The 24,349-nt window shown below is 37.1% G+C and overlaps 2 protein-coding genes across 2 annotated transcripts; both read right to left on the reverse strand.

Moving 5' to 3' along the window:
- Positions 1–6,987: 6,987 nt before the first annotated feature.
- Positions 6,988–11,192, reverse strand: LOC109993166 (taste receptor type 1 member 1-like). The gene is made up of 6 exons (XM_020646006.1): positions 11,011–11,192; positions 10,438–10,753; positions 9,587–10,312; positions 9,227–9,433; positions 8,629–8,749; positions 6,988–7,916 (listed from the first exon to the last, which is right to left on the reverse strand). Exons 1-6 carry the CDS (start codon positions 11,190–11,192, stop codon positions 6,988–6,990), a joined length of 2,481 nt encoding a protein of 826 aa, XP_020501662.1.
- A 4,830-nt stretch (positions 11,193–16,022) lies between these two features.
- On the reverse strand, positions 16,023–24,117 carry LOC109993185 (taste receptor type 1 member 1-like). The gene is made up of 8 exons (XM_020646028.2): positions 24,114–24,117; positions 23,912–24,007; positions 22,689–22,691; positions 21,806–22,222; positions 18,035–18,143; positions 17,449–17,764; positions 16,620–17,345; positions 16,023–16,466 (listed from the first exon to the last, which is right to left on the reverse strand). The coding sequence occupies exons 1-8, from the start codon at positions 24,115–24,117 to the stop codon at positions 16,230–16,232; spliced, it is 1,908 nt and encodes a 635-aa protein (XP_020501684.2). The 3' UTR covers positions 16,023–16,229.
- Between the last annotated feature and the right edge of the window lie 232 nt (positions 24,118–24,349).

The following is a 24,349-nucleotide window of genomic DNA, read 5'->3' on the forward strand; positions in this document are numbered from 1 at the left end:
TTGGCAGAACTTTTACTACACCGTATGAATCTGTGGTCTCCACAAATAAATGTTTACATCTAACCAGTGTGACAATCCTTGAAGGATATTATTCAAAACTTAAGTAGTAAATAAAAACTCAAAGATTCCTGTTGGACCCACGTCATTAGGTTTAATCTGCATCACTGAAATCCATGTATTCTTCATTAATCAGGGACATGGAGGCTTTTTAAATTACATTTCAATTATCAGGAGAAAATCAATATATGGATCAATCAATCAATCAATCAATCAATCAATCAATCAATCAATCAATCAATCAATCAATCAATCAATCAATCAATCAATCAATCTTTTTTATAATACCAATCATATCAAATGTTATCTTCAGACACTTTACAAAAGAGCTGGTAAAAGACTCTTGTTGCTGGATCAGCATCACACCTGGAAGGGAAATTAATTTGATCCCATTCAGCAGGGGCATCATGCTTGCAACATTCTGGGGGAAACAGAGAGAGCAGGGATAAGGGGTTGCAGTCAGGACAAATTTAAATGATTGTTTTGAATTTTCAGTGTACTATATCATATAGTCTGAAAGTCTGATAAAGGAAACACAATTAAATCATGTAAAAATTCCTCACTGAATCACATTTGGCAAGATTGTTTTTGTAGTTTTCATTTTTTCATACAACTTCCTGAATGCCAGTTACTTAAAAAAGCTATAGATATAAACTAATTCAATAACATCGTCATCATCATCATCATCATCATCATGTAGGTGTCATCATCATCATCATCTTCATCATCATCATCATCATCATCAGGATCTACCTGCCTGATGAACATCAATACACATCCTCCCCTGATCTCAAATGCAAATATTTAAAGAGAGAACAAAGCTTTTTTAAATGTATATATTATACATATATTAACTATTTCCATTTTCTGCTAGTTTATACCTCAGCTCCTCTACATCTGATTACGTTAGTTACTTTATTGATACAAAAAGAAAAAAGATTTTAAAAGAAGATTAAAATGTATTGGGCAGTGTGAGGAAATTCACAAGATATCCAATGGATTAAAAATAATAAGCTAATTAAGTGAACTCTATCTTAGTTGTATACATAAACAGATTTAATGGATTCCTTATGCGATAACATAAAATACATTTGTAATGAGCCATTCTGCATCTTTGGAAATCTTACTGATGATAAAGGCATACTTTATGCTACCATTATAATCCTAATTTATTTGATCTATTAGATTGCTTTATTGATAATATTATCAATACAGTTGTGACTGCAGGGATTTTAACACTGTAGCCTACTACTTCCTTTCCAATCACTGAAATTAAATTTCTCTAAAGTAAAATAGCCTGAATATTATTCAATTCAATTCAATTCAATTTATTTTGTATAGCGTCAACTCATAACAAGTGTTATCTCAAGACACTTTACAAAAAGCAGGTAAAATACCTTACTCTTTGTCTGTTAACATTACAAAAGAGCAGGTAAAAAGACCTTACTCATTGTTATATTACAAAAAGCAAGTAAAAGACCTTACTTATTGCTATATTACAAAGACCAGGCCTATCCATCATGAGCACTTTAGCAAAGCAGCAAAAGTTACAGTGGTAAGAAAAAACTGCCTTCTTAAAAGGCAGAAATCTTCGGCCGGATCCCCGGCTCATGACGAAACAGGTTCTGGCAGGCCATCAACCAACGATCTTGAGGAGCCTAAGAGAGCTCAAGAGCTCTCAGGAAAGTAGGTGGCTAGTGATTGAGATTTACAGATAGATACATGCAGTAATATGATGTACTGTATATGCACAGAGAGAGAGAGAGAGAGAGAGAGAGAGAGAGAGAGAGAGAGGAGCTCAAGGTGCCAGTTTCCCCGGTAGTCTAAGCCTATAGCAACATAACTAAGAGCTGGTCTACACCAGCACTAACTATAAGATTTATCAAAAAGGAAAGTTTTAAGTCTATTCTTAAAAATACAGACTGTGACTGCCTCCCGGACCCTGGCTGGAAGGCGGTTCCAGAGGAGAGGAGCCCGATAACTGAAGGCTTTACCCCCCATAGTACACTTGGAGACTATAGGTACCACCAGCAGGCCTGCACTCCAGGACCGCAACGCTCTCGAGGGACAGTACGGCACTAGTAGCTCCTTCAGGTAAGATGGTGCCTGGCCACTTAGAGCTTTGTAGAGCCAGAGCACCCTGACAAAAGAGAGTTACAATAATCCAATCTGGAGGTAACAAATGCATGAACTAGTTTTTCTGCATCATTTTGTGACAGGATATTCCTGATCTTGGATATATTATGAAGGTGAAAATAGGCTGTTCTTGAAACTTGACTGATGTGAGAGCTAAAAGACATATCTTCTCAAAAATAACTCCTAGATTCCTAACAGTGGTGCTAGATGCCAGGCTGATGTCACTAAGGACAGTCAAATCACTAGAAAAAGTCTCTCTGAGGTTCTTAGGGCCTAGCACAATAACTTCAGTCTTGTCTGAGTTAAGTAGCAAAATATTTCTGGTCATCCAGGTCTTAACGTCCTTAAGGCACGTTTCTAGCTGACATAACTGACTGGTGCCATTGGGCTTCATTGATACATAAAGCTGAGTATCATCTGCATAACAATGAAACTGTATGGAGTATTTCCTCATAATATTTCCCAGAGGAAGCATATATAATGTAAAGAGAATTGGTCCAAGCACTGAACCTTGTGGGACTCCATGGCAAACTTTAGTGTGCATAGAGGACTCATCATTAACATGTACAAACTGAGATCGGTCTGATAAGTAGGATTCAAACCAACTTAAAGCAGTCCCTGTAATTCCAAGCAGTCTGTACAACAGGATCCGATGGTCAATGGTGTCAAAAGTAGCACTAAGATCTAACAAGACGAGCACAGACAGAAGTCCCCTATCTGAGGCTAGAAGTAGATCGTTTGTAACTATTATCTCAAAGAAAGTACTCTACTTTCTTGTATGACCAACATCTTGTGCTTGCACTGTCTTTTTTAAGAAGGTAGTGCTTATCCTCTGCATCCTGACCTGAAATGTAATCTTTTACCACCTGTGATTAAGTGGTGATAAACAAAAAAAAAGTGTCATTCAATGCAATGCGCTATAGTTTGGTATTGTATGGTATGGTATGGTATGGTATGGTTTGTTATGGTATGGTATGGTATGGTATGGTATGGTATGGTTTGTTATGGTATGGTATGGTATGGTATTGTATGGTATGGTTTGTTATGGTATGGTATGGTATGGTATTGTATGGTATGGTTTGTTATGGTATGGTATAGTAAGGTATGGTATGGTATGGTTTGTTATGGTATGGTTTGTTATGGTATGGTATGGTATGGTATGGTATGGTATGGTATGGTATGGTTTGCTATGGTATGGTATGGTATGGTATGGTATGGTTTGCTATGGTATGGTATGGTATGGTATGGTATGGTATGGTTTGGTATGGTATGGTATGGTATGGTATGGTATGGTATGGTTTGCTATGGTATGGTATGGTATGGTATGGTTTGCTATGGTATGGTATGGTATGGTATGGTATGGTATGGTATGGTATGGTATGGTTTGGTATGGTATGGTATGGTATGGTATGGTATGGTATGGTTTTCTATGGTAAGGTATGGTATGGTATGGTATGGTATGGTTTGGTATGGTATGGTATGGTATGGTATGGTATGGTTTTCTATGGTATGGTATGGTATGGTTTTCTATGGTAAGGTATGGTATGGTATGGTATGATATGGTTTGGTATGATATGGTTTGGTATGGTATGGTATGGTATGGTATGGTATGTTAGGGTATGGTATGGTTTTCTATGGTATGGTATGGTTTTCTATGGTAAGGTATGGTATGGTATGGTATGGTATGGTATGGTATGGTATGGTTTGGTATGGTTTGGTATGGTATGGTATGGTATGGTTTGCTATGGTATGGTATGGTTTGCTATGGTAAGGTATGGTATGGTATGGTATGGTATGGTTTGCTATGGTATGGTATGGTATGGTATGGTATGGTATGGTATGGTATGGTATGGTATGGTATGGTTTGGTATGGTTTGGTATGGTATGGTTTGGTATGGTATGGTATGGTATGGTATGGTATTGATATTTGAGGGGACACTAAAAGATAACTTAATGTAATGGTTATGTAATTTCACGTTAAGTCATGAGGGACTACTCAGCTAGTATCATTTATCACACCTTAATGCTCCAGTGAGTTCCTTGCTGGTAATTAGAAGGCTGAAATTAATTTTCTTGGACAAATGTAATATGATATTTCTGTACTTCGCAAAATAAATCCTATTCAAATCATACAGACTGTTGGAGATGTTGCGGAAACAAAGAGGAGTTGCCCTGATGAACCTAGATGAACTTGAGTGGAGAAAGAAGAATACATACCTGATAAGAATATTATTAGTGGCATTTAGAAAATCCTTAACCATAAAATGGCTGACAAAAGAAATACCCAATGTAGATTAATTGATTGATATGATGTATAACATCTTTGTGATGGAAAGAATAACTTTTAATTTCAGAACACAAAAGGATGCATTTATTGAGAACTGTGAAAAAAATGGATTACATTATGTTTCTACTCTCAGAGGTGTCACAGTACCGACTCTTTGACTCCAGAGTATTTTTGTGTGAGTGCTGAGTGCTTATTGTGTTTTCTTTTCCCCTCCCCCCTTCCACGCTGTCCACTTCACTCTCAGCTGCATTGGATCTATAATCAACAACACACCTGCCCGCAATCGACTTCACCTACAAGAACCCTGCACCAACACTCAGTCTCTGCTGGATCGTTGTGCCACGGTTGTTTAGTCACAAGTCAAGTTCTGTTTAGCCCTGTTAACAACCTTTAAGACTTTGTTTTGTTGCCTGCCTGCCACTGCTAGGACACCTTTTGTCTCCAGGACCTTCTTCTGCATATTCCAACTCACCGCCAAATAAACCTGCCAGCCAGCCATCTCCAGCTCACTGCCTCACCCCCAGCCCTGGACACCTCTCTCTGCTAAATAGATTTTCTGTTAACGTCCCGTTTTCTTCTTATTATTGACTGTTTTATTTTCCTCCCTTGTCCTGCCAAGTGTGTAAGGTCTTCATGTTCTTGTTATCTCATGTGTGCAGTTGCTTCACATATGTATTTTTGTATTTATTTTCAAAATAATAAAAAATAAATAAATAACATTAATGCCTCGATGTGACCTGCAAGAGCTGGAAAAGATAGATTTCTGTGAAAGCAAGATTAATTTCTTTATTGTAATTTTCTATACATGCAACCACTGCCACAGGGAGAATTATCACACAGTTATAACACCCTCTGTTGACATTTTCCACAGCAAAGATCACAGTGAGTAATATGATGGATTGTTCAGAGAAAGCAGGATGAGGTTTTTCATCAGAAAACAGTACTGATGCATATATGAGACAGATCCCTAAAATCGATGCACAAAAGATTAACTTGTGATTAAAAATGAGTAATAAATCAATAGTTACTAGTTTTAAATTGTAACTGTCCTGAACTGTAAGTTCAGGACTCAACATGTATGACTGGTGATGGAAATTTTCTGTGAGACTGATTAAGAGTTTCAGAAATTCATGAACTACTCAGTTCGTCATGATTAATAAATAAAGGATTTTTCAGTCTGATATCTTACCATTAGTAGTCAACTATGATGAATTATAGAAGGATACTAATAAATGATTTTTTACATCACAAGTTTTCTAACTAATTTATCATTAACTAATAATAAACGTATCATTAGCAAATCTGTATAATTTAGTTAAAGAGATACGTATTAAATTATGCTTCACTTGGTTCCTCATTTGTTCCTTGTTTCTACTCAAAATGTGTGTTGCCATATTTAAAGCTTTATCCTATTCAAATGTTCTAGTTGTAATATTCACAGACTATGGCTTTAATTTGAAGGTCAGGATGAATACAACACTTTATATATCACTTGGCTTTCACGTTGGTTAAATACTGACAGTAGAAAATGAAGCCTTTCAACATCACTGTAAAGTGGTGCCATCATGTGGTGGAATTGGTGTAATAGCAACCTCAAAGTACTGTTGAACAATTAAAGCACATTCCTTTTTTTATTTTTGTTTATTACATCTCTCTTACATTGGTATTACAGCTGAGTATCTCAGTTATTTGAGTAGTTGAACAGAAACGGTTACTTATTTCACTGATCATATAAAAAATCTACAACTTAAAAAATGTTAAAGAAATAATGTAGGTAGATAAGAAACAGTAACTGCAGTCTGCAGCGTGCCTTGTCAACCCTCAGCCTCACCCTGTCTGTGATCCTTATCATCCTACACCTATCACATAAAGTCCCAATTAAGCATCCTCAGTTGACTCAATGTGTTACTGCATGTACCATGGCCTGGGTTAGTACTCAGTTCTGATTGGCTGCGGGGTGTCAATCAATTACTGACAATTGGACACCTATGGAGTACTTCCAACTTCCCATTCATTGTTCATAGTATGTGCTGGCTCCATATCATAATTTCACATGGATAACCATAGCAACAGGGATGAAGTCAAAGGGTCTTCCTTTCAATAATGCAACTGGATGACAAGCTGACATTTAAATACAAAAATGAATGAAATCAGTGTTTTTTAATCTACTTTCAGTATGAACCAAGTGAGACAGAAAAGAAATGGGGCACACATTAGTATTAAACACTGAGTGCAGTCCTTATGTACATTTGCCTCTTAACACCACAGGATGGTGACTGTTACAAACAAAAAGTACAGAGCCCCTCTGAAACTTCTTGTCATTAATTTGTTTTTACTTCAGTTTTTGATTTAGAACCTTATAGGATGGTAATAATTTATCAGATATGATTCATTTTACTTTACCAGAAGAGGGCTTGTTAATAACCTTTAATTGCACTTCTAATGCAGGAGGTCCTTGAGGAATCACATTTGCTTTTCTTTTTTAAATTCACGGTTTCCTGAAGCTGCTACTGGCTAATTGTTTTGGTGTAATTCTGAATGAGACCTTGGAAGTACTGCTGCGTGTTTTTGTGTGGTTGAAACATCATGATGTAACATTTAGGGAAGAAATACCACAACAGAAAGGAATAGATACTAGAGAGTACTGCCAGGGCGTTAAGAGTTTGGATGTACTTTCCTTTGTAAAGCACTTGTACAGTAGCAAAAATAATCCAGGTGAGGATTAACAGGAGCAGACAGAAGGTTATCGCTTTGGCCTCATTGTAGTTTTTTGGGAGGTTTTTTCCCATGTAGGAGAAAATGAAGCAAAGAAAGCACAAAAATACAAGTAAAATTGCAGAACCAGAGAATGCTTCGTATTTAGTGTAACAACTAAGTATAATTTCTTCTGGGGACCAAACTGTTTCATTATAGGGCTTTGGGGGGGCAGAGGCATAGCATATGAGAAGTAAGAATGCCTGCGTAACAAAAGCCACTGTGATAATCAGCCATTGTCCTTGATACTTCATCCACCAATTGTAGAGCTTTGGGAACTTGGCGGCCATTTTGAAAATGCAAACAATTTGAAAGGAGCGCACAACGAAACATGCCAAACAAACCGTGTAAAACAAAATAAATGGCAACGACCTTAAAATACAAGAGGAAGTTGTTGGCGTACCAAAGTAAAAGAACACACTTAGACTACACAGACTGAGGCAGCCTAAAATGAGGAAGCACATTGGTCCACCAGCAGATCTGACTACAGGGGTGTTGTAGTTGATGGCAAAGAGAACAGACATGACAACTGAAAGAACCACCAAGGCCCAGGATCCGGCTATGATCAGTATAGCACCGATGTCTGTGAATGGAATGTACTCCACTGACCGCAGATTGCATGATGTACTTCCTTCTGTAGACCATTCTGTGTCTTTACAGTTGATGCACTTGTAAGGATTCTCTATATTATGTGGAAGACAATTTGTCAGTTCAGTTAAGGTTTACTTAAAAAAAAGTCATTTTGGGGTATATAGATCAGGCAGCTTAGCAAACAGTGCAAGAGTTCACAGTATTACAGTTTTTTGTTACAAGTGCATGATGAGCTTTTTAGAACCACAGACAAAGAATACATGTGTATGTGTCTTTCAGTAATAACTAATACCATGGCAAAGCAGCAGAAGCTACCCATGGACACATCAACATTTGGCTGCAGGAACTGGGGAGCGAACCCTTCGAAATTCCAGTTGAGAGGCATCTAACTTTACAAATGAGCCACAGTCATGGCAGTGAGACGGGATTATTGTTTGATTTAAGCCTTATTTTTTGCTGTGAGTAGGTACATTTTAACAACTTTCCTGATTTGGCTTTAATTGGGTATTTTTTGTTGTTGTTGAAAATGTTACTTTGTTGTGCATAACTCAACCCTAACCTGCCACCCAGTGCGGTCCGGGCCTATCATGAAGGTTTGCATGATTATTTTTTCTGGTTCATGAAGTAAAGGTACAATTCCAAAACAATCTCCCATTTATAACGGTCCCACATTTAGTCTTTTTGTTGGCAAATTCTTTATTTTGCACAGCTGCTCTTGCCTCCTTACATAAATGCTGATAAGCTCCATAAACTAGCATGAAAACAGATGTGTAGTAGTTTTCTTCTTCATGTGTATACTGTACCTGTGCCGTTGATATAAGTTCCATTTGGACAGATTTCACAAATGAAGCAGCATTTGTGGATTCCATTCTGCTCTTTCACAAATCCTTCGGAACATTCTTGGGAACACAATGAAGTAGGTACCTGTACAAAACAATTATGTAGTTACACGTCAGATATCAGTGATATGTCCTATCCAGATCTATTTTGACAGCACTCACTTCGTTGACCTGCTAAGCGTTGCATGCATTATTGCTGTCAATAAAAGTAAACAAATAAATATAAAGCAGAAAGATCTATCTATACGAGAGGAAAAGTAAAGAGGAAGAGGAATTATTGTTGGGAAACTGGTAGACATGATGGTGATGAACGCTGGGTTGGTGGCTGCCCCAATTGAATTTTGCCTACGGACCGAAAGGAATCAGAATCACCACGCCTGGCAGCCACAGATACTATACCAAATTCAGAATTTGAATCTTTTTTTTTTTTTTACATAATACACACAAACACAACCTTTGAGGAAAAGTAAAAGCAATACAAACTAATTCACAACATATCACCAAACTTTTGCCAGACTACCATATAGTTTCACTAACATAAAAAGGAAAAAACAGGACTCACTTCTCCATTTGTATACCACTTAATTTTGCTGTTGTTGATGAAGAAATCCACCGATGGGTGAAAATGATAAAAACCAATCTCCTCTGCATCACCATTGTGGTTCCAGAAAACTATGGAGTAAGATCCATATGTTGGGTCACCATACTCATCAAACGTAATACTTTGGTTTAAGAGTGTAAAGTTTGACTTCTTCAGCTCGGCAAGGACCTGATGTGGGTAAACAAAGTACAAACAGGCATTACTTTTATGTGTTCAGATATTACATTATAGATACATGTCATCACAAGCATTCAGATAATCCAAGGAGTCATGTTTAAGTACTCAGAGAAAATAAAAACTTAAAACAATTTGTATACTTACCATGTGTGGAAACACTGTAATATTGCCATTACATCTGTTAGAGTCACACTGCAAGGCATTATGCAAGGCATGAGCGATGGCATACACAGCAGAATACACCGGAAAAGAGTAAGTCGGGTCCACAGAAAGGATTTCTTCTGCACTGAGGTCACTGCAGTTGCAAACCTGATTACAAAATCTATGTTTTTGTTTGTTTTCAGAATATGTCTTGCTTTTAGTAGAAAACACAAAATCACTGAAACCTGGTATTTTTACTACTGGTTGAGACACTCCAAGTACAGTTCCAATATTTTTGATGCCTTTTTCTTTTGGGAGCCTCTTGTTTAAGGACCATGCATCTCCTGCTATCCACACTTTTTGTGTGATATTCAGTTGTATTGCTGACATAATGAGAGTTTCAGCAGTCATTTTTGGAGCAAAAACAATAACAGCATGTATCCCCTGTAACTCTATCTGTTTGAACATTTGGGAATAACTTGTACTGTCCTCCAGACTTTTGGCATACGCCAGACAGATTGTAGTATCCTTGATCCTTTTTAAGAACAATTCCCGTCCATCATAGCCATAATCATTGTCACTATGAAGGAAAGCAACCCAGTGCCAGTTGAAGTGCAGCACAATATTAACAATCCCTTCTATGACATTTGTATTGGGATGCACTGTTCGCAGGAAAGAGGGGAATATCTCTTTTTTTGAAAAGACAGAGATTGTAGATCCGTAATTGACCTGTCAAAGGTTAATACACACATTAGGTATTTCAATCACATTTTAAAAACTATAAGATGATTAAAATTTAAGAAATAAAAAACACAGTATTTTACTGTATAACATAAGTCTGTTTTTTAACTTACCATGGGAATGAGATCCGTCATGAATAGTGGGGCAATAGTCAGGGCCTGAGTGCTGGTTAAAGGACCGACCGATGCTATTACTTTGGACACATCAGTATTATTTGTTTGATGCTTTTGTGGCTCAGCCCATGGTCGGATCAAGCCATTAACTGAAATGAGGTTGAAAACTCCTGGATAATTCTGTGTAACTGAGCAGTGATCAAACATCTCATAACCAAGAGACACATTTGGCAGTAGGTTTGTTGAGTTATTGATTTCCTCCACAGAGAATCTCATCAACTGAAACCTCCGATAATTTGGAAGAAGGATGGGGTTACTGAGAGCATAGAGGACAAAAGGAGATAAGGAAACAATGAATAGCTTTTGAGTGTAATAAAACTTAATTTGACCATGAAACTGATTATGCCACTAAGCATAATGTTTGTACAAGGACTGATTGCCTTTTAAATATTATAATAAATTACAAAAAATACAAAAAAAACCCAGTAAAACTGATTGTTAATACCAATATGCAATATATATGTTTTTTATTTAGTAATATTCTGAGTCAACACGATTTTTTATAAGACTAACCTTGAGCACTCGATTGTTTCTGGTCTGTCATGAGGAACAGGATCATCGACAGGATGAATCTCAAAAAGTCCACCAATCAAATGATCTCCATCCAGATTAAACTCTGAGGCTGTGACATTGCATTGAGCCAAAGCATGGAGAAACATTCCCAGGAGAGACAAAAACACAAGACAATGTTTCATTGTCAAAGCTATTGTTAAAATATCAGATGTGAACTACAATGGGGTTTACCCCTGCTTTTATCAACTGATTAGACAAAGGTGTTGGTTAAACACGTAATTTCCATGAATTTGGGAGTACATTAGGTGACATAAATTGAAACTATTGATGCTTGGGGAGAACACCCAAATCAGTATGCAAAAACCATCCTAACTGCTGCTACCAATTTCCACAGAGGGTTCAACAATTGAACATGCATGTTTTTATCATGAATGAATCTGGAAATAGAAAAAATAGATTCTGTCCTGAAGATTAAATAACAAATTCCATCTAGTTTTTAAACTCACTTGTGGATATAAGGACCATTTTTTATATTTAGGATTAACTCAAATACCACATTTGAAAATCCACATTGCCACATTTTCCTTTCAAATGTTCATCAAGTCAAAGTATTAACATCTTGTTTTTTTCAAGCCCCAAAGCTTTGCCACAGAAAGAAAGATGCTTGGCACAACATTTGTCTTGATACATTATTTTTAAGACTATGAACCAACAACTCTTGTTGTAACAGACAATAATGTGACATTGAATTGCATCTGAAAGAAAGCTATACTCTAAAGCTATGTATATACAAAGGACTGAAACATACAGGATAGAGCGACAAGCAAATACACACAAATGAAATGAATTCAAACCTGTATCATTGGTGTATGCAATAAGGCCATCTCCTCTCTCAAATGATCCCTGTACAATTTAAATTTGGACCACACAGGTAATTCAAAATAGGAACATTTGCAACAACTCAGCCCATGAGTGTGACTAATAGCCACGACTCTCACCAGAATTTGAATTCAGGCAACCTTCGCCTGGGAGGTCTGCACTTCCTGTTCTGCTTGGTAATAGGGACATGCCAACATTCAACATCGAGACTGAGACACATGAATGAGATTTAACCATGACCCTAAAGTCAAAGTCAATTTTATTTTTAATTTCAAAATATGCCAGACATACAGTGGAATCGAAATTGCGTTGCAGATTTAAGTAAACAAGATGATTCCCCCAGGGTGAAAGGGTAAGGAAAAGGGCCTAAAGCAAACTAAGTTCATGAATGGATGATAAGGTATAATATGATCAGACTAGAAGTAAGGCATAAGAAAGTTTAAAACTGTATGTTATGATAGCGCCTTAAAGTCTGATGTAACATGAATGACTAGCTGATATAGTGATGCTAAAATGTATGACGATCAAACTCAATGCTTTGGCTTAAAAATATCACCCATTGAGGTGTCACAAAAAGGATACACACAAAGCATACATCAGGATTCTATAACGTTCATTTACTTCTCCAAGTATGAGTTTGATATCTTGAGTTTATAACATTAAATAGTTGTGTTCACAAATTCCAAACATTTTGAACAAAGGCTTTACACACTGTTAGAGCCTGCAGACAATGTCACAGCAAAGTAGTGCCATGCATGTGGCATGATCAGCGTTACAGTGAGTATGATGTAAATGTTGAATTTCACACTTTTTGATTAAAACTCTATTTAATGTACATATAAACATGTAACATGAAATGTACAGGAACTTGAAAAAAAAATGGCTTCTGTGATCCACTGTGTCATGAGTTTGCAAACAGTACATGACCCAATACATTTTTAATATTTCCAATTAAAGAAGGAATATGTAGAATATGGGTTTGGTGTGCTTCGATGTCGACTGATGGTCTTAATAATATAATAATATCTTTATTTATATAGCACCTTTAAAAACAAATGTTTATAAAGTGCTGTGACAGACACGGCAAATACAGCAAAACAACAACAGAACAGAGTCTTGGAGTGCTACGGCTGTTATGCCTCCCCACTACTCTCCATCACAGACAACATTTATTTGTTGACAAGCATGGGGGGGCGGTGTAGTGAGAAACCAAAGACCCACGTCAACTGACACGATACAGTAATATAACCGGATTCTGTGCAAAAGAGACTCAGCTAGCATCTACTGTCAATTGTAGACACAACATCTGGCATAAGATGGATTTATTGATTAATTTGTATGCAAGTCTGAGACATAAGTAGGGTTAGATCAGAGATTCCCACCATTTTGGACCAACACAAAAGCAATACAGTGCTGTCAAAAATGAACATTAATATGAAAGGTTTTTATTGATAAATGATATCTTAATAGGCCTACACACACTAGCTATTACCTAAAGACTATTGAATACACTTCCCACTAAGTCTTATATCAGGATTGTAGTCAATATGTTCAAATATCATTTTGACAACCTCAGAATGTAACAGAGAGTCACGCTCCTCCTGAGATCTCTAGGGGGGCCTACTGCCCAGAGAGGGAACCCCTCGGTTGGATGACTCCTTTGCACCATAAAGCTGCTAAACATGAGATATCAATGACAGTGATAACAATACAGAGTAATGTCGTAATCTGTTATGAATAATTTGTGCTTCTTGCTCCGTCACTCTCTTTTTTCTTAGCTTCATCAGTCAACGTCCTCTTCCGTCTTTAAGCTTCATCTTAGCTCTTAGTGTAAGCCAATCTATCAAACAGGTTAATTGGCTAACGCCATAAAACCTTGCGCATTTCTAGTAAGAGAACCCCACCCACCGGGGAAATCTGTTGACATGGGAGAAATGCTATTCTGCCTGTTTAAAGTTTGTACTGTTAGATTGACTTTGAAACTTCTATTTAATGGTGGAAAAGTTATATATTGTTGCTTTAATGTTCAGTGGACATTGAATGACAGAAATGTCAACATCCAAAACAACTATTGTCTTACATTTAATGAGATAGTTTTGTAAATGCTGTGCATTGATAAGAAATTTCCTTACTTGTGCATAATCAGATTAATTCCAAACCGAAAAAGAAGACAGACAGTCTACTTGATATTTCTCAGCTCTAAAAGGAAAAATAACCCCTTAACAGAGGTATTTATATGTGTATATATATGTTGGCGGCTACTGGCTAATTGTTTTGGTGTAATTCTGAATGAGACCTTGGAAGTACTGCTGCGTGTTTTTGTGTGGTTGAAACATGATGATGTAACATTTAGGGAGGAAATACCACAACAGAAAGGAATAGATACTAGAGAGTACTGCCAGGGCGTTAAGAGTTTGGATGTACTTTCCTTTGTAAAGCACTTGTACAGTAGCAAAAATAATCCAGGTGAGGATTAACAAGAGCAGACAGAAGGTTATTGCTTTGGCCTCATTGTAGTTTTTTGGGAGGTTTTTTCCCATGTAGGAGAAAATGAAACAAAGAGACCCCAAAAATACAAGTAAAATTGCAGAACCAGAGAATGCTTCGTATTTAGTGTAACAACTAAGTATAATTTCTTCTGGGGACCAAACTGTTTCATTATAGGGCTTTGGGGGGGCAGAGGCATAGCATATGAGAAGTAAGAATGCCTGCGTAACAAAAGCCACTGTGATAATCAGCCATTGTCCTTGATACTTCATCCACCAACTGTAGAGCTTTGGGAACTTGGCGGCCATTTTGAAAATGCAAACAATTTGAAAGGAGCGCACAACAAAACATGCCAAACAAACCGTGTAAAACAAAATAAATGGCAACGACCTTAAAATACAAGAGGAAGTTGTTGGCTTACCAAAGTAAAAGAACACACTTAGACTACACAGACTGAGGCAGCCTAAAATGAGGAAGCACATTGGTCCACCAGCAGATCTGACTACAGGGGTGTTGTAGTTGATGGCAAAGAGAACAGACATGACAACTGAAAGAACCACCAAGGCCCAGGATCCGGCTATGATCAGTATAGCACCGATGTCTGTGAATGGAATGTACTCCACTGACCGCAGATTGCATGATGTACTTCCTTCTGTAGACCATTCTGTGTCTTTACAGTTGATGCACTTGTAGGGATTCCCTGTATTCCACAGGAGGACATTTGTCAGTTCAGTTAAGGTTTATTTGTAAAAATTTACAGACTACTATATTAAACTGACATATATGTATGACATTGGTGTACTTTATAGGATTTCTGAAAGCGGCTCAAGCAACAATGTACAGTCCCTACATTGAGATGACCAATAATGATTATCTCATGGCGATGACTTACTCACTTATTGCCTTATCTTACTTAACTCTTGGCCACTAGACGATAATGCTCGGCCACAAGAAATTTTCAATTTCAATTTAACAATAATGATGGCAGTTTTCCTTCCTCATGTGCATACTTTACCTATGTTGTTGATAAAGGTTCCATTTGGACAGATTTTACAAGTGAAGCAGCATTTGTGGTTACCATTCTGCTCTTTCACAAATCCTTCAAAACATTCTTGGGAACACAATGAAGTAGGTACCTATAAAAAACATTTATTTAGTGACCCACATAGACAGTATAAATCATGGCTGTTATAATAATGACACAACCCATTGTTACAGAAGGGGACTTTTGAAGTCAAAGCAACATTGGGTCAACCTAACAACAAACAAAGAGGTGGACTTGAGGCAGCTTTATAGCCTCAAATAGATACAATGTTTCCACCCATCAGTCAGATCAGTCACACCCCTAAGTATGAATAACATCAATCCTTCTTTAAATGAAAACTGACGAGTTATAAAAATGTAACCCCACTTATAGTGTGTGTTGATAAAGATATTAGCTATCCAGCCCAAATTAGCTTTCTGAACCAGGCTGTTAACCTTTTTTTTTCTAGTGAAAAAAGGAGAATTCAAGAATGGTTGTGTATGTCACCTATGCAACCAGCCTCAAGTGGACAAACGGTTTCACTATTAAAAAATGGAATAACAGAACTCACTTCTCCATTTGTATACCACTGAGTTTTGCTGTTGTTGATGAAGAAATCCACCGATGGGTGAAAATGATAAAAACCAATCTCCTCTGCATCACCATTGTGGTTCCAGAAAACTATGTTAAACTAAAAAATTCAGAATTTGAATCTTTTTTTTTTTTTTTACATAATACACACAAACACAACCTTTGAGGAAAAGTAAAAGCAATACAAACTAATTCACAACATATCACCAAACTTTTGCCAGACTACCATATAGTTTCACTAACATAAAAAGGAAAAAACAGGACTCACTTCTCCATTTGTATACCACTTAATTTTGCTGTTGTTGATGAAGAAATCCACCGATGGGTGAAAATGATAAAAACCAATCTCCTCTGCATCACCATTGTGGTTCCAGAAAACTATGGAGTAAGATCCATATGTTGGGTCACCATACTCATCAAACGTAATACTTTGGTTTAAGAGTGTAAAGTTTGACTTCTTCAGCTCGGCAAGGACCTGATGTGGGTAAACAAAGTACAAACAGGCATTACTTTTATGTGTTCAGATATTACATTATAGATACATGTCATCACAAGCATTCAGATAATCCAAGGAGTCATGTTTAAGTACTCAGAGAAAATAAAAACTTAAAACAATTTGTATACTTACCATGTGTGGAAACACTGTAATATTGCCATTACATCTGTTAGAGTCACACTGCAAGGCATTATGCAAGGCATGAGCGATGGCATACACAGCAGAATACACCGGAAAAGAGTAAGTTGGGTCCACAGAAAGGATTTCTTCTGCACTGAGGTCACTGCAGTTGCAAACCTGATTACAAAATCTATGTTTTTGTTTGTTTTCAGAATATGTCTTGCTTTTAGTAGAAAACACAAAATCACTGAAACCTGGTATTTTTACTACTGGTTGAGACACTCCAAGTACAGTTCCAATATTTTTGATGCCTTTTTCTTTTGGGAGCCTCTTGTTTAAGGACCATGCATCTCCTGCTATCCACACTTTTTGTGTGATATTCAGTTGTATTGCTGACATAATGAGAGTTTCAGCAGTCATTTTTGGAGCAAAAACAATAACAGCATGTATCCCCTGTAACTCTATCTGTTTGAACATTTGGGAATAACTTGTACTGTCCTCCAGACTTTTGGCATACGCCAGACAGATTGTAGTATCCTTGATCCTTTTTAAGAACAATTCCCGTCCATCATAGCCATAATCATTGTCACTATGAAGGAAAGCAACCCAGCGCCAGTTGAAGTGCAGCACAATATTAACAATCCCTTCTATGACATTTTTATTGGAATGCACTGTTCGTAGGAAAGAGGGGAATTTAGCTTTCTTTGAAAAGAAACTACTAGAAGATCCGTAATTGACCTGTCAAAGGTTGAAACAAAAAAACATAATTTTCAGTGACATTAAAATGCATTTGAAAGTAAAAGATTGTATATTATAATATAAATCCTTTCTTTTAACTTACCATGGGAATGAGATCCGTCATGAATAGTGGGGCTACAGTCAGAGACTGAGTGCTTGTAAAAGGACCGACCACTGCAATCACTTTGGACACCTCAGAATGAGTTGTTTGATGCTTTTGTGGCTCAGCCCATGGTTGGATCAATCCATTGACTGAGATCAGCTTGAAAATTCCTGGAAAATTCTGTCCATCTGAGCAGTGATCAAACATCTCATAACCAAGAGACACATTTGGCAGTAGGTTCGTTGAGTTATTGATTTTCTCTACAGAGAATCTCATCAGCTGAAACCTCCGATAATTTTGCAGAAGGAAGGGTTGACTGAAGACACGGAGGACAACAGAAGTTTACTAGACACTATATGACAAAATGCAGCTTTAGAAAAGTCTTACTATGCATTTGCTCAGTGCTGCATGATTTTTGTACAAGGAATGAGGCCCTGATGCCATGCAATGCTATATTGTTAAGTAATTTGATCAACGGAGTACTTACCAGGAAAAATTGCATGGTTATTTTCAGTTGGTAGTTTTTCTTTTATTTCATTTTATATACAGTACATTTTGAGTCAACACGATTTATTAAAAGACTAACCTTGAGCACTGGATTGTTTCTGGTCTGTCATGATGAACAGGGTTGCTGACATAATGAATCTCAAAAAGTCCACCAATCAAATAATCTCCATCACGCTGAAACTCTGAGGCTGGGACATTGCATTGAGCCAAAGCATGAAGAAACGTTCTCAAAAGACAGATAAAAGCAAGACAATGTTTCATTGTTCAAGCTTTTGTTGAAAAATCTGTTGTGAACTACAATGGGATTTGCCCCTGCTTTTATTCACTTATTAGACAAAGGTGTTGGTTTAACCCTTAATTTCCATGAATTTGGGAGTATATTAGGTGTCAAAAATCTGAAATGTATTAATGCTTTGGGAGAACATACAAATCAGTATGCAAAAATCCTCCCTACTGCTTCTGCAGATTACCACAGAGGGTTCAACAATTGACATAAGCAAGCATGTTAAATGTTTCTATCATGAATAAATCTGGGATAAAGAAGTTCCATTCTGAATTTGAAATTAACACTTCACTTTAGTTTTTAACACACCGTATTTTAGAATGACTAAAAACCACTTCTGTCAGTTAAACAGGTGTCATTATATCGTGTTATTCTTAAAGCTTTGCGATAGCCAGGATGATGCTTAGGAAAAAAAAAATCTTGATAAAATAATTTTTAAGTCTGTCAATCAACAAGTCTTGCAGGGGATGTTTTAAGATTAAATTGCCTTTTAACGAGAGTTATACAATGATTACAATCTAAAGCAAAAATGAGCTTATAACATTATACAGGATAGACTAATAAGCAAAATACACACCATTTAATCAAAGTCAATGCTCTATCATTGCTATAAAGCTGACTCCTCTGACAAATGATCCATGCGCAATTTAACTTTGGACCACAATGGTAATTTGAAATAGGAAAATTTGCAGCAACACAGCTCTTGAAAGGGACTAATGGACAGGACTCCTACCAGAATTTGAATTCAGACAACTTGCTGGTGGGGGATGGAGAACTTCTTGTTCCCTCCCGTTCAGAATAGAGTCAATCCAAAATTAAATAAGAAGCCCTTTACAGATCGCAATTCCCTAACAACGCCATAACAAAGTTGCTGTTAATACACCTTTGTACTTACACATTGCATCTCCAACAGCCTAATATTGGCGCCCCAGTGTGTGGTTTCACAATGCGTTAGGGTATTGACCAAATGGAAGAGGCATGAAATGGAAACATACTGTGGGAGCTACACATATACACACACTCTAGCATGCATGCACACACACACACACACACACACACACACACACACACACACACACACACACACACACACACACACACACACACACACACACACACACACACACACACAGCTGTACTTCCCTGCAGTCACGAGTCTGCTTCCTCCACAAAGGATCATTGGCCGAGTTAAGGAGATCTTTAAAATGGTCTTTCCCCTGATTGAAAACCCCCCTCGTTCAGTGTCAGTAGCCTTCCTCCTTTGCTTAAAGCCACCTAAGCCAAGCCCTGCTTTCCCATCTGATGTCAAACCTGAAGTTCTTCACCATGGTCTTCCTGAACCTCTCTTATGGTTTTACTTTGTTAAACAACCATATATCAACTCGTCAGGCCCACTGGTACATATCAAACGCTTAAGGGGCCCACTGGGCTAACCAAGCTTAACAGGAAGTACAGAAATAATCTGTAATCAAGTATTGTAGGAAAAGCTTTGGTGCTTGGACCCTACTGGGTGATATTGTAATTGTAATAGAAAATACTAGTCAGCATGTTTGATAGCAGTGCAGAATGGCATAAGAAGTGAGCAAAAGCTTATGAAAACAAGTCAAAGCAATTTTATGGCAAGTGTATTTTATTTATGAAGTATCACACATAACAACGTCAGTGTCTTTAGATGTTGTCCAGCAACAGAAATGCTATTTCATACATACCTGATTTACTTTATAGGAAAAAGAATGAAAGAAAGCACTGGGTGAGCAAAATAATAGGAATCCCTCTCCTATGCATGTGTGTACAAAATAAACAAACAACAAAATTACATTCTAGGTAAGTAATTGCATAAAAAATATATGAAAATGAATTCCATGAAAATAAATGTAACTTTTTTAAACATATGAAGAATATTTTTGCTTGTTTTTGCTTTTGTTGTTAGTTTTCTGTTCACCTTGTCACCTATAAATAAATAATAGTAATAATATAAAAATAAAGTATTGAAAACAAACTCTGAGGCAACAAGTAGCAGTCAATCACAGCAGAGCACAGGAGGGGAGGATTAGGTGAGCACTATTGGGGAAAATAACACACTTGCAAATAATATTACTGTACTCAACTCCACTTCACAAAGATTGTATAATAACATACAAACCAGTTTCAACCATTTGTCCTTAAAACTTAAATCAGCCTTAATGTTTACACTCTCAGATTTACATAAAAAAATTACTGAATAATTAAAGTATATCATGCTTTTCTCCTGCACAGTGGACAACTTGAGTAAAAGGGGAAAAAAACTTTCAAACAACAAAAAAAAGGTTGCAGTGGTTTTCAGAAAGTCTTAAGTTATCAAGTCTGAAACCAACCCAACAGAGTTATAATGGAAACAGATGCAAGGCATATAGAAGTGTAATGATGATCACTAACTAGAGTTTTAATTTATATTTTAAAGAACAGAATGGAATACTCTGAACTATCCAGACAGACCTGTATTCTGAGAATGGAGGCATCCTTAGCATGGATGATAATGCATAAAGAGATCAGACAAACTAAGGGGTGAACCTGTTCAGTTATATGACATGACAGCACCAAAAATGTGTTATGATAGAAAGCAATAAAGCCAGTTTAACTTATTGTGTCAAAGTTCTGGTCAAAATGGCAGACCATATTGCTCACACCTTATGTATCCAAAAAGGTATACACACAAATCATAAAATTGTGCACAGTAGCATTTATTTATTACCAAGATTACAAGTTTGATAAATGTTGTAGAATTGACTTTGGGACTTTTACATTTGTATCGACGGAATAAATAATACATAACTGATAAGATAATATTTCTGTTTTATGTACGGTGCACATTGAATCTTACTGTTATCAAGATTAAAAGCAAATATGGGCTTGTGTTTGTGTTTGTACATTAGTTCAGATGAATTTACAACACAGAAAGACAAATATTCAGACTACTTACTGCTTACTTTTCTACTGTAAAATGACAAATTAGAAAGTTATCAAAAGCCCTTAATAACATCAGATTCTCTGCCTGTAGAAACACATTAACTGTTGGCGACTACTGGCTAATTGTTTTGGTGTAATTCTGAATGAGACCTTGGAAGTATTGCTGCGTGTTTTTGTGTGGTTGAAACATCATGATGTAACATTTAGGGAAGAAATACCACAACAGAAAGGAATAGAGACTAGAGAGTACTGCCAGGGCGTTAAGAGTTTGGATGTACTTTCCTTTGTAAAGCACTTGTACAGTAGCAAAAATAATCCAGGTGAGGATTAACAGGAGCAGACAGAAGGTTATCGATTTTGCCTCATTGTAGTTTTTTGGGAGGTTTTTTCCCATGTAGGAGAAAATGAAGCAAAGAAAGCACAAAAATACAAGTACAAATGCAGAACCAGAGAATGCTTCAAATTTAGTGTCACAACTAAGTATAATTTTTTCTTGGGACCAAACTGTTTCATTATAGGGCTTTGGGGGGGCAGACAAATGGGCAATGCCAAGTAAGAATGCCTGCGTAACAAAAGCTACTGTGATAATCAGCCATTGTCCTTGATATTTCATCCACCAACTGTAGAGCTTTGGGAACTTGGCGGCCATTTTGAAAATGCAAACAATTTGAAAAGAGCGCACAACAAAACATGCCAAACAAACCGTGTAAAACAAAATAAATGGCAACGACCTTAAAATACAAGAGGAAGTTGTTGGCTTGCCAAAGTAAAAGAACACACTTAGACTACACAGACTGAGGCAGCCTAAAATGAGGAAGCACATTGGTCCACCAGCAGATCTGACTACAGGGGTGTTGTAGTTGATGGCAAAGAGAACAGACATGGCAATTGAAAGAACCACCAAGGCCCAGGATCCGGCTATGATCAGTATAGCACCGATGTCTGTGAATGGAATGTACTCCACTGACCGCAGATTGCATGATGTACTTCCTTCTGTAGACCATTCTGTGTCTTTACAGTTCATGCAATTATAGGGATCTTGTGGTTTGCATTCAAGAAAAAAAAAGTTTGTTATGAAAACAAAGATTTATGTTAGTGAAAGATCTAAGAAAGCAATGTTACAGTTTAAATATTTCATAATGTCAAGTCATGTCAATTTAATTTATGTTTCATAGTCTTACAAACAACAGGACTCAAGGGGCTTTTACAATCTTAACAAGATGAAAACAAACATACACTCTACATTAAAATAGGACTAAAATGCTGCTGCAATTTGTTATTTAATTCCCACAAAGATAAATGAATATAGCTGCTAAATCCTTATCCGACCTTTATTAGAACAAAGTTGTTCCAACATTTGCCAGTTTGCTGTTTACATTTCTGATATAATCTCTAATCATGGCTGAAAAATGCCGGTTCACTTTACAAATTTCATTAAAATGCAGCTAAATGTGACATATGTGAATAGTATTTTTGTGTAAAGGGAAACTGATATCAGATTGACTGCCTTAGTGGTTGCAACCAACCAACCAACCAACCAACCAGCCAGCCAACCAACCAACCAAACAACCAGTCAATCAATCAATCAATCAACCAACCAACCGACTCGCCAACCAGTCAATCAATCAACCAGTCAATCAATCAACCAACTAACCAACCAACCAACCAACCAACCAACCAGTCAATCAAACCAACCAGCCAACCAACCAACCAACCAACCAACCTGCCAACCAACTAACCAACCAACCAACCAGCCAACCAGTCAATCAACCAACCAACCAACCAACCAACCAACCAACCGGCCAAGCAACCGGCCAACTAACCAAGCAACCGGCCAACCAAGCAACCAACCAGTAAATCAACCAACTAGCCAACTAACCAACCAACCCACCAACCAGTCAATCAACCAACCAACCAACCATCCAACCAGTTAATCAACCAACCAACCAACCAACCAACCAACCAGCCAACCAACCAACCAAGCAACCGGCCAACTAATCAAGCAACCGGCAACCCACCAAACCAACCAACCAACCAACCAGCCAACTAACCAACCAATTCATCCATCAATCAATTAATCATTTTTATATAATGGCAAATCCCAACAAAAGTAGACTTATCACAATGTATATATAGAACATTTCTAGAATGCCTTAAGGAAGACCGGAATGCCTAACTTTGTCTAAAGACCTAATTTGTGGTGGACGGGACTGCAACAGAGCAGGTTGTAACTCTGCTTCAAAAGTATATAGACTTTGTTGGCAGTGATCACCAAGCAGAAAAATGAACTGTCCTACTGTATCTAACTGTTCTATACTTACATGCAAATTATGTTATTGTGTTATTGCACAATCCTTTTGTCAGTAAAGTAGCAGCCATAGCGCTTGCCGAGCTAAAGTAAAAATATTATAAACCCCCCCCACAGAATTACTTGTACACACCTCAGCTCAATAATTTGCCCCAAGAAGTTTCAGTAAGCATCTTTTAATCTCAATTAAATTCTCACATTTGATGGTCACATACACTTTTTGCCAACAAGTCTATCGCTGTCAGTATAAATTTAATCTAAACAATATCCATCCTCAATGAACAGGATGTTTTAGAATTACAGTTTTTTTTCAACATTAACACAGTAAGCTCTGATTCCTTAGTCTTTGCCACAGAAATTATGTTATCTAAAATCAGAATATGAATGATGCAACAGTTTGTTTTTTTCTTGTTATTTACCTGTGGTGTTTATGAAAGTTCCATTTGGACAGATTTCACAAGTGAAGCAACATTTGTGGATTCCATTTTGTTTTCTTGCATGACCTTTAGGACACTCTGGGGTGCAGAATGAAGAAGGCACCTGTAAAAGACTGTTTTTTAGCAAAATGATATACCTATTTATCTGTTCAATTGCGCTTTTTACGCTGCAGGTCACACTTACCCATTCACACCACTTACACACACAAAGTGTCCATCAGTATTAACTAATCCCATTCAAACACATTCACACACCGCTGACACCCTCCATCTTCTGGTTTAGAGCCGACCGACCACTGAGCTACAGCCGCCCCACAATGAATATCCATTTCAACATCGCACCGCAAACACAGTCAAATCAATACACTCTCTTACATCATAATCTGCCTTAACTGTTTACATCGGGCAGATATCATTAGA

Source organism: Labrus bergylta, chromosome 12 (assembly GCF_963930695.1).
Source record: "Labrus bergylta chromosome 12, fLabBer1.1, whole genome shotgun sequence".
NCBI classification, from domain to species: domain Eukaryota; kingdom Metazoa; phylum Chordata; class Actinopteri; order Labriformes; family Labridae; genus Labrus; species Labrus bergylta.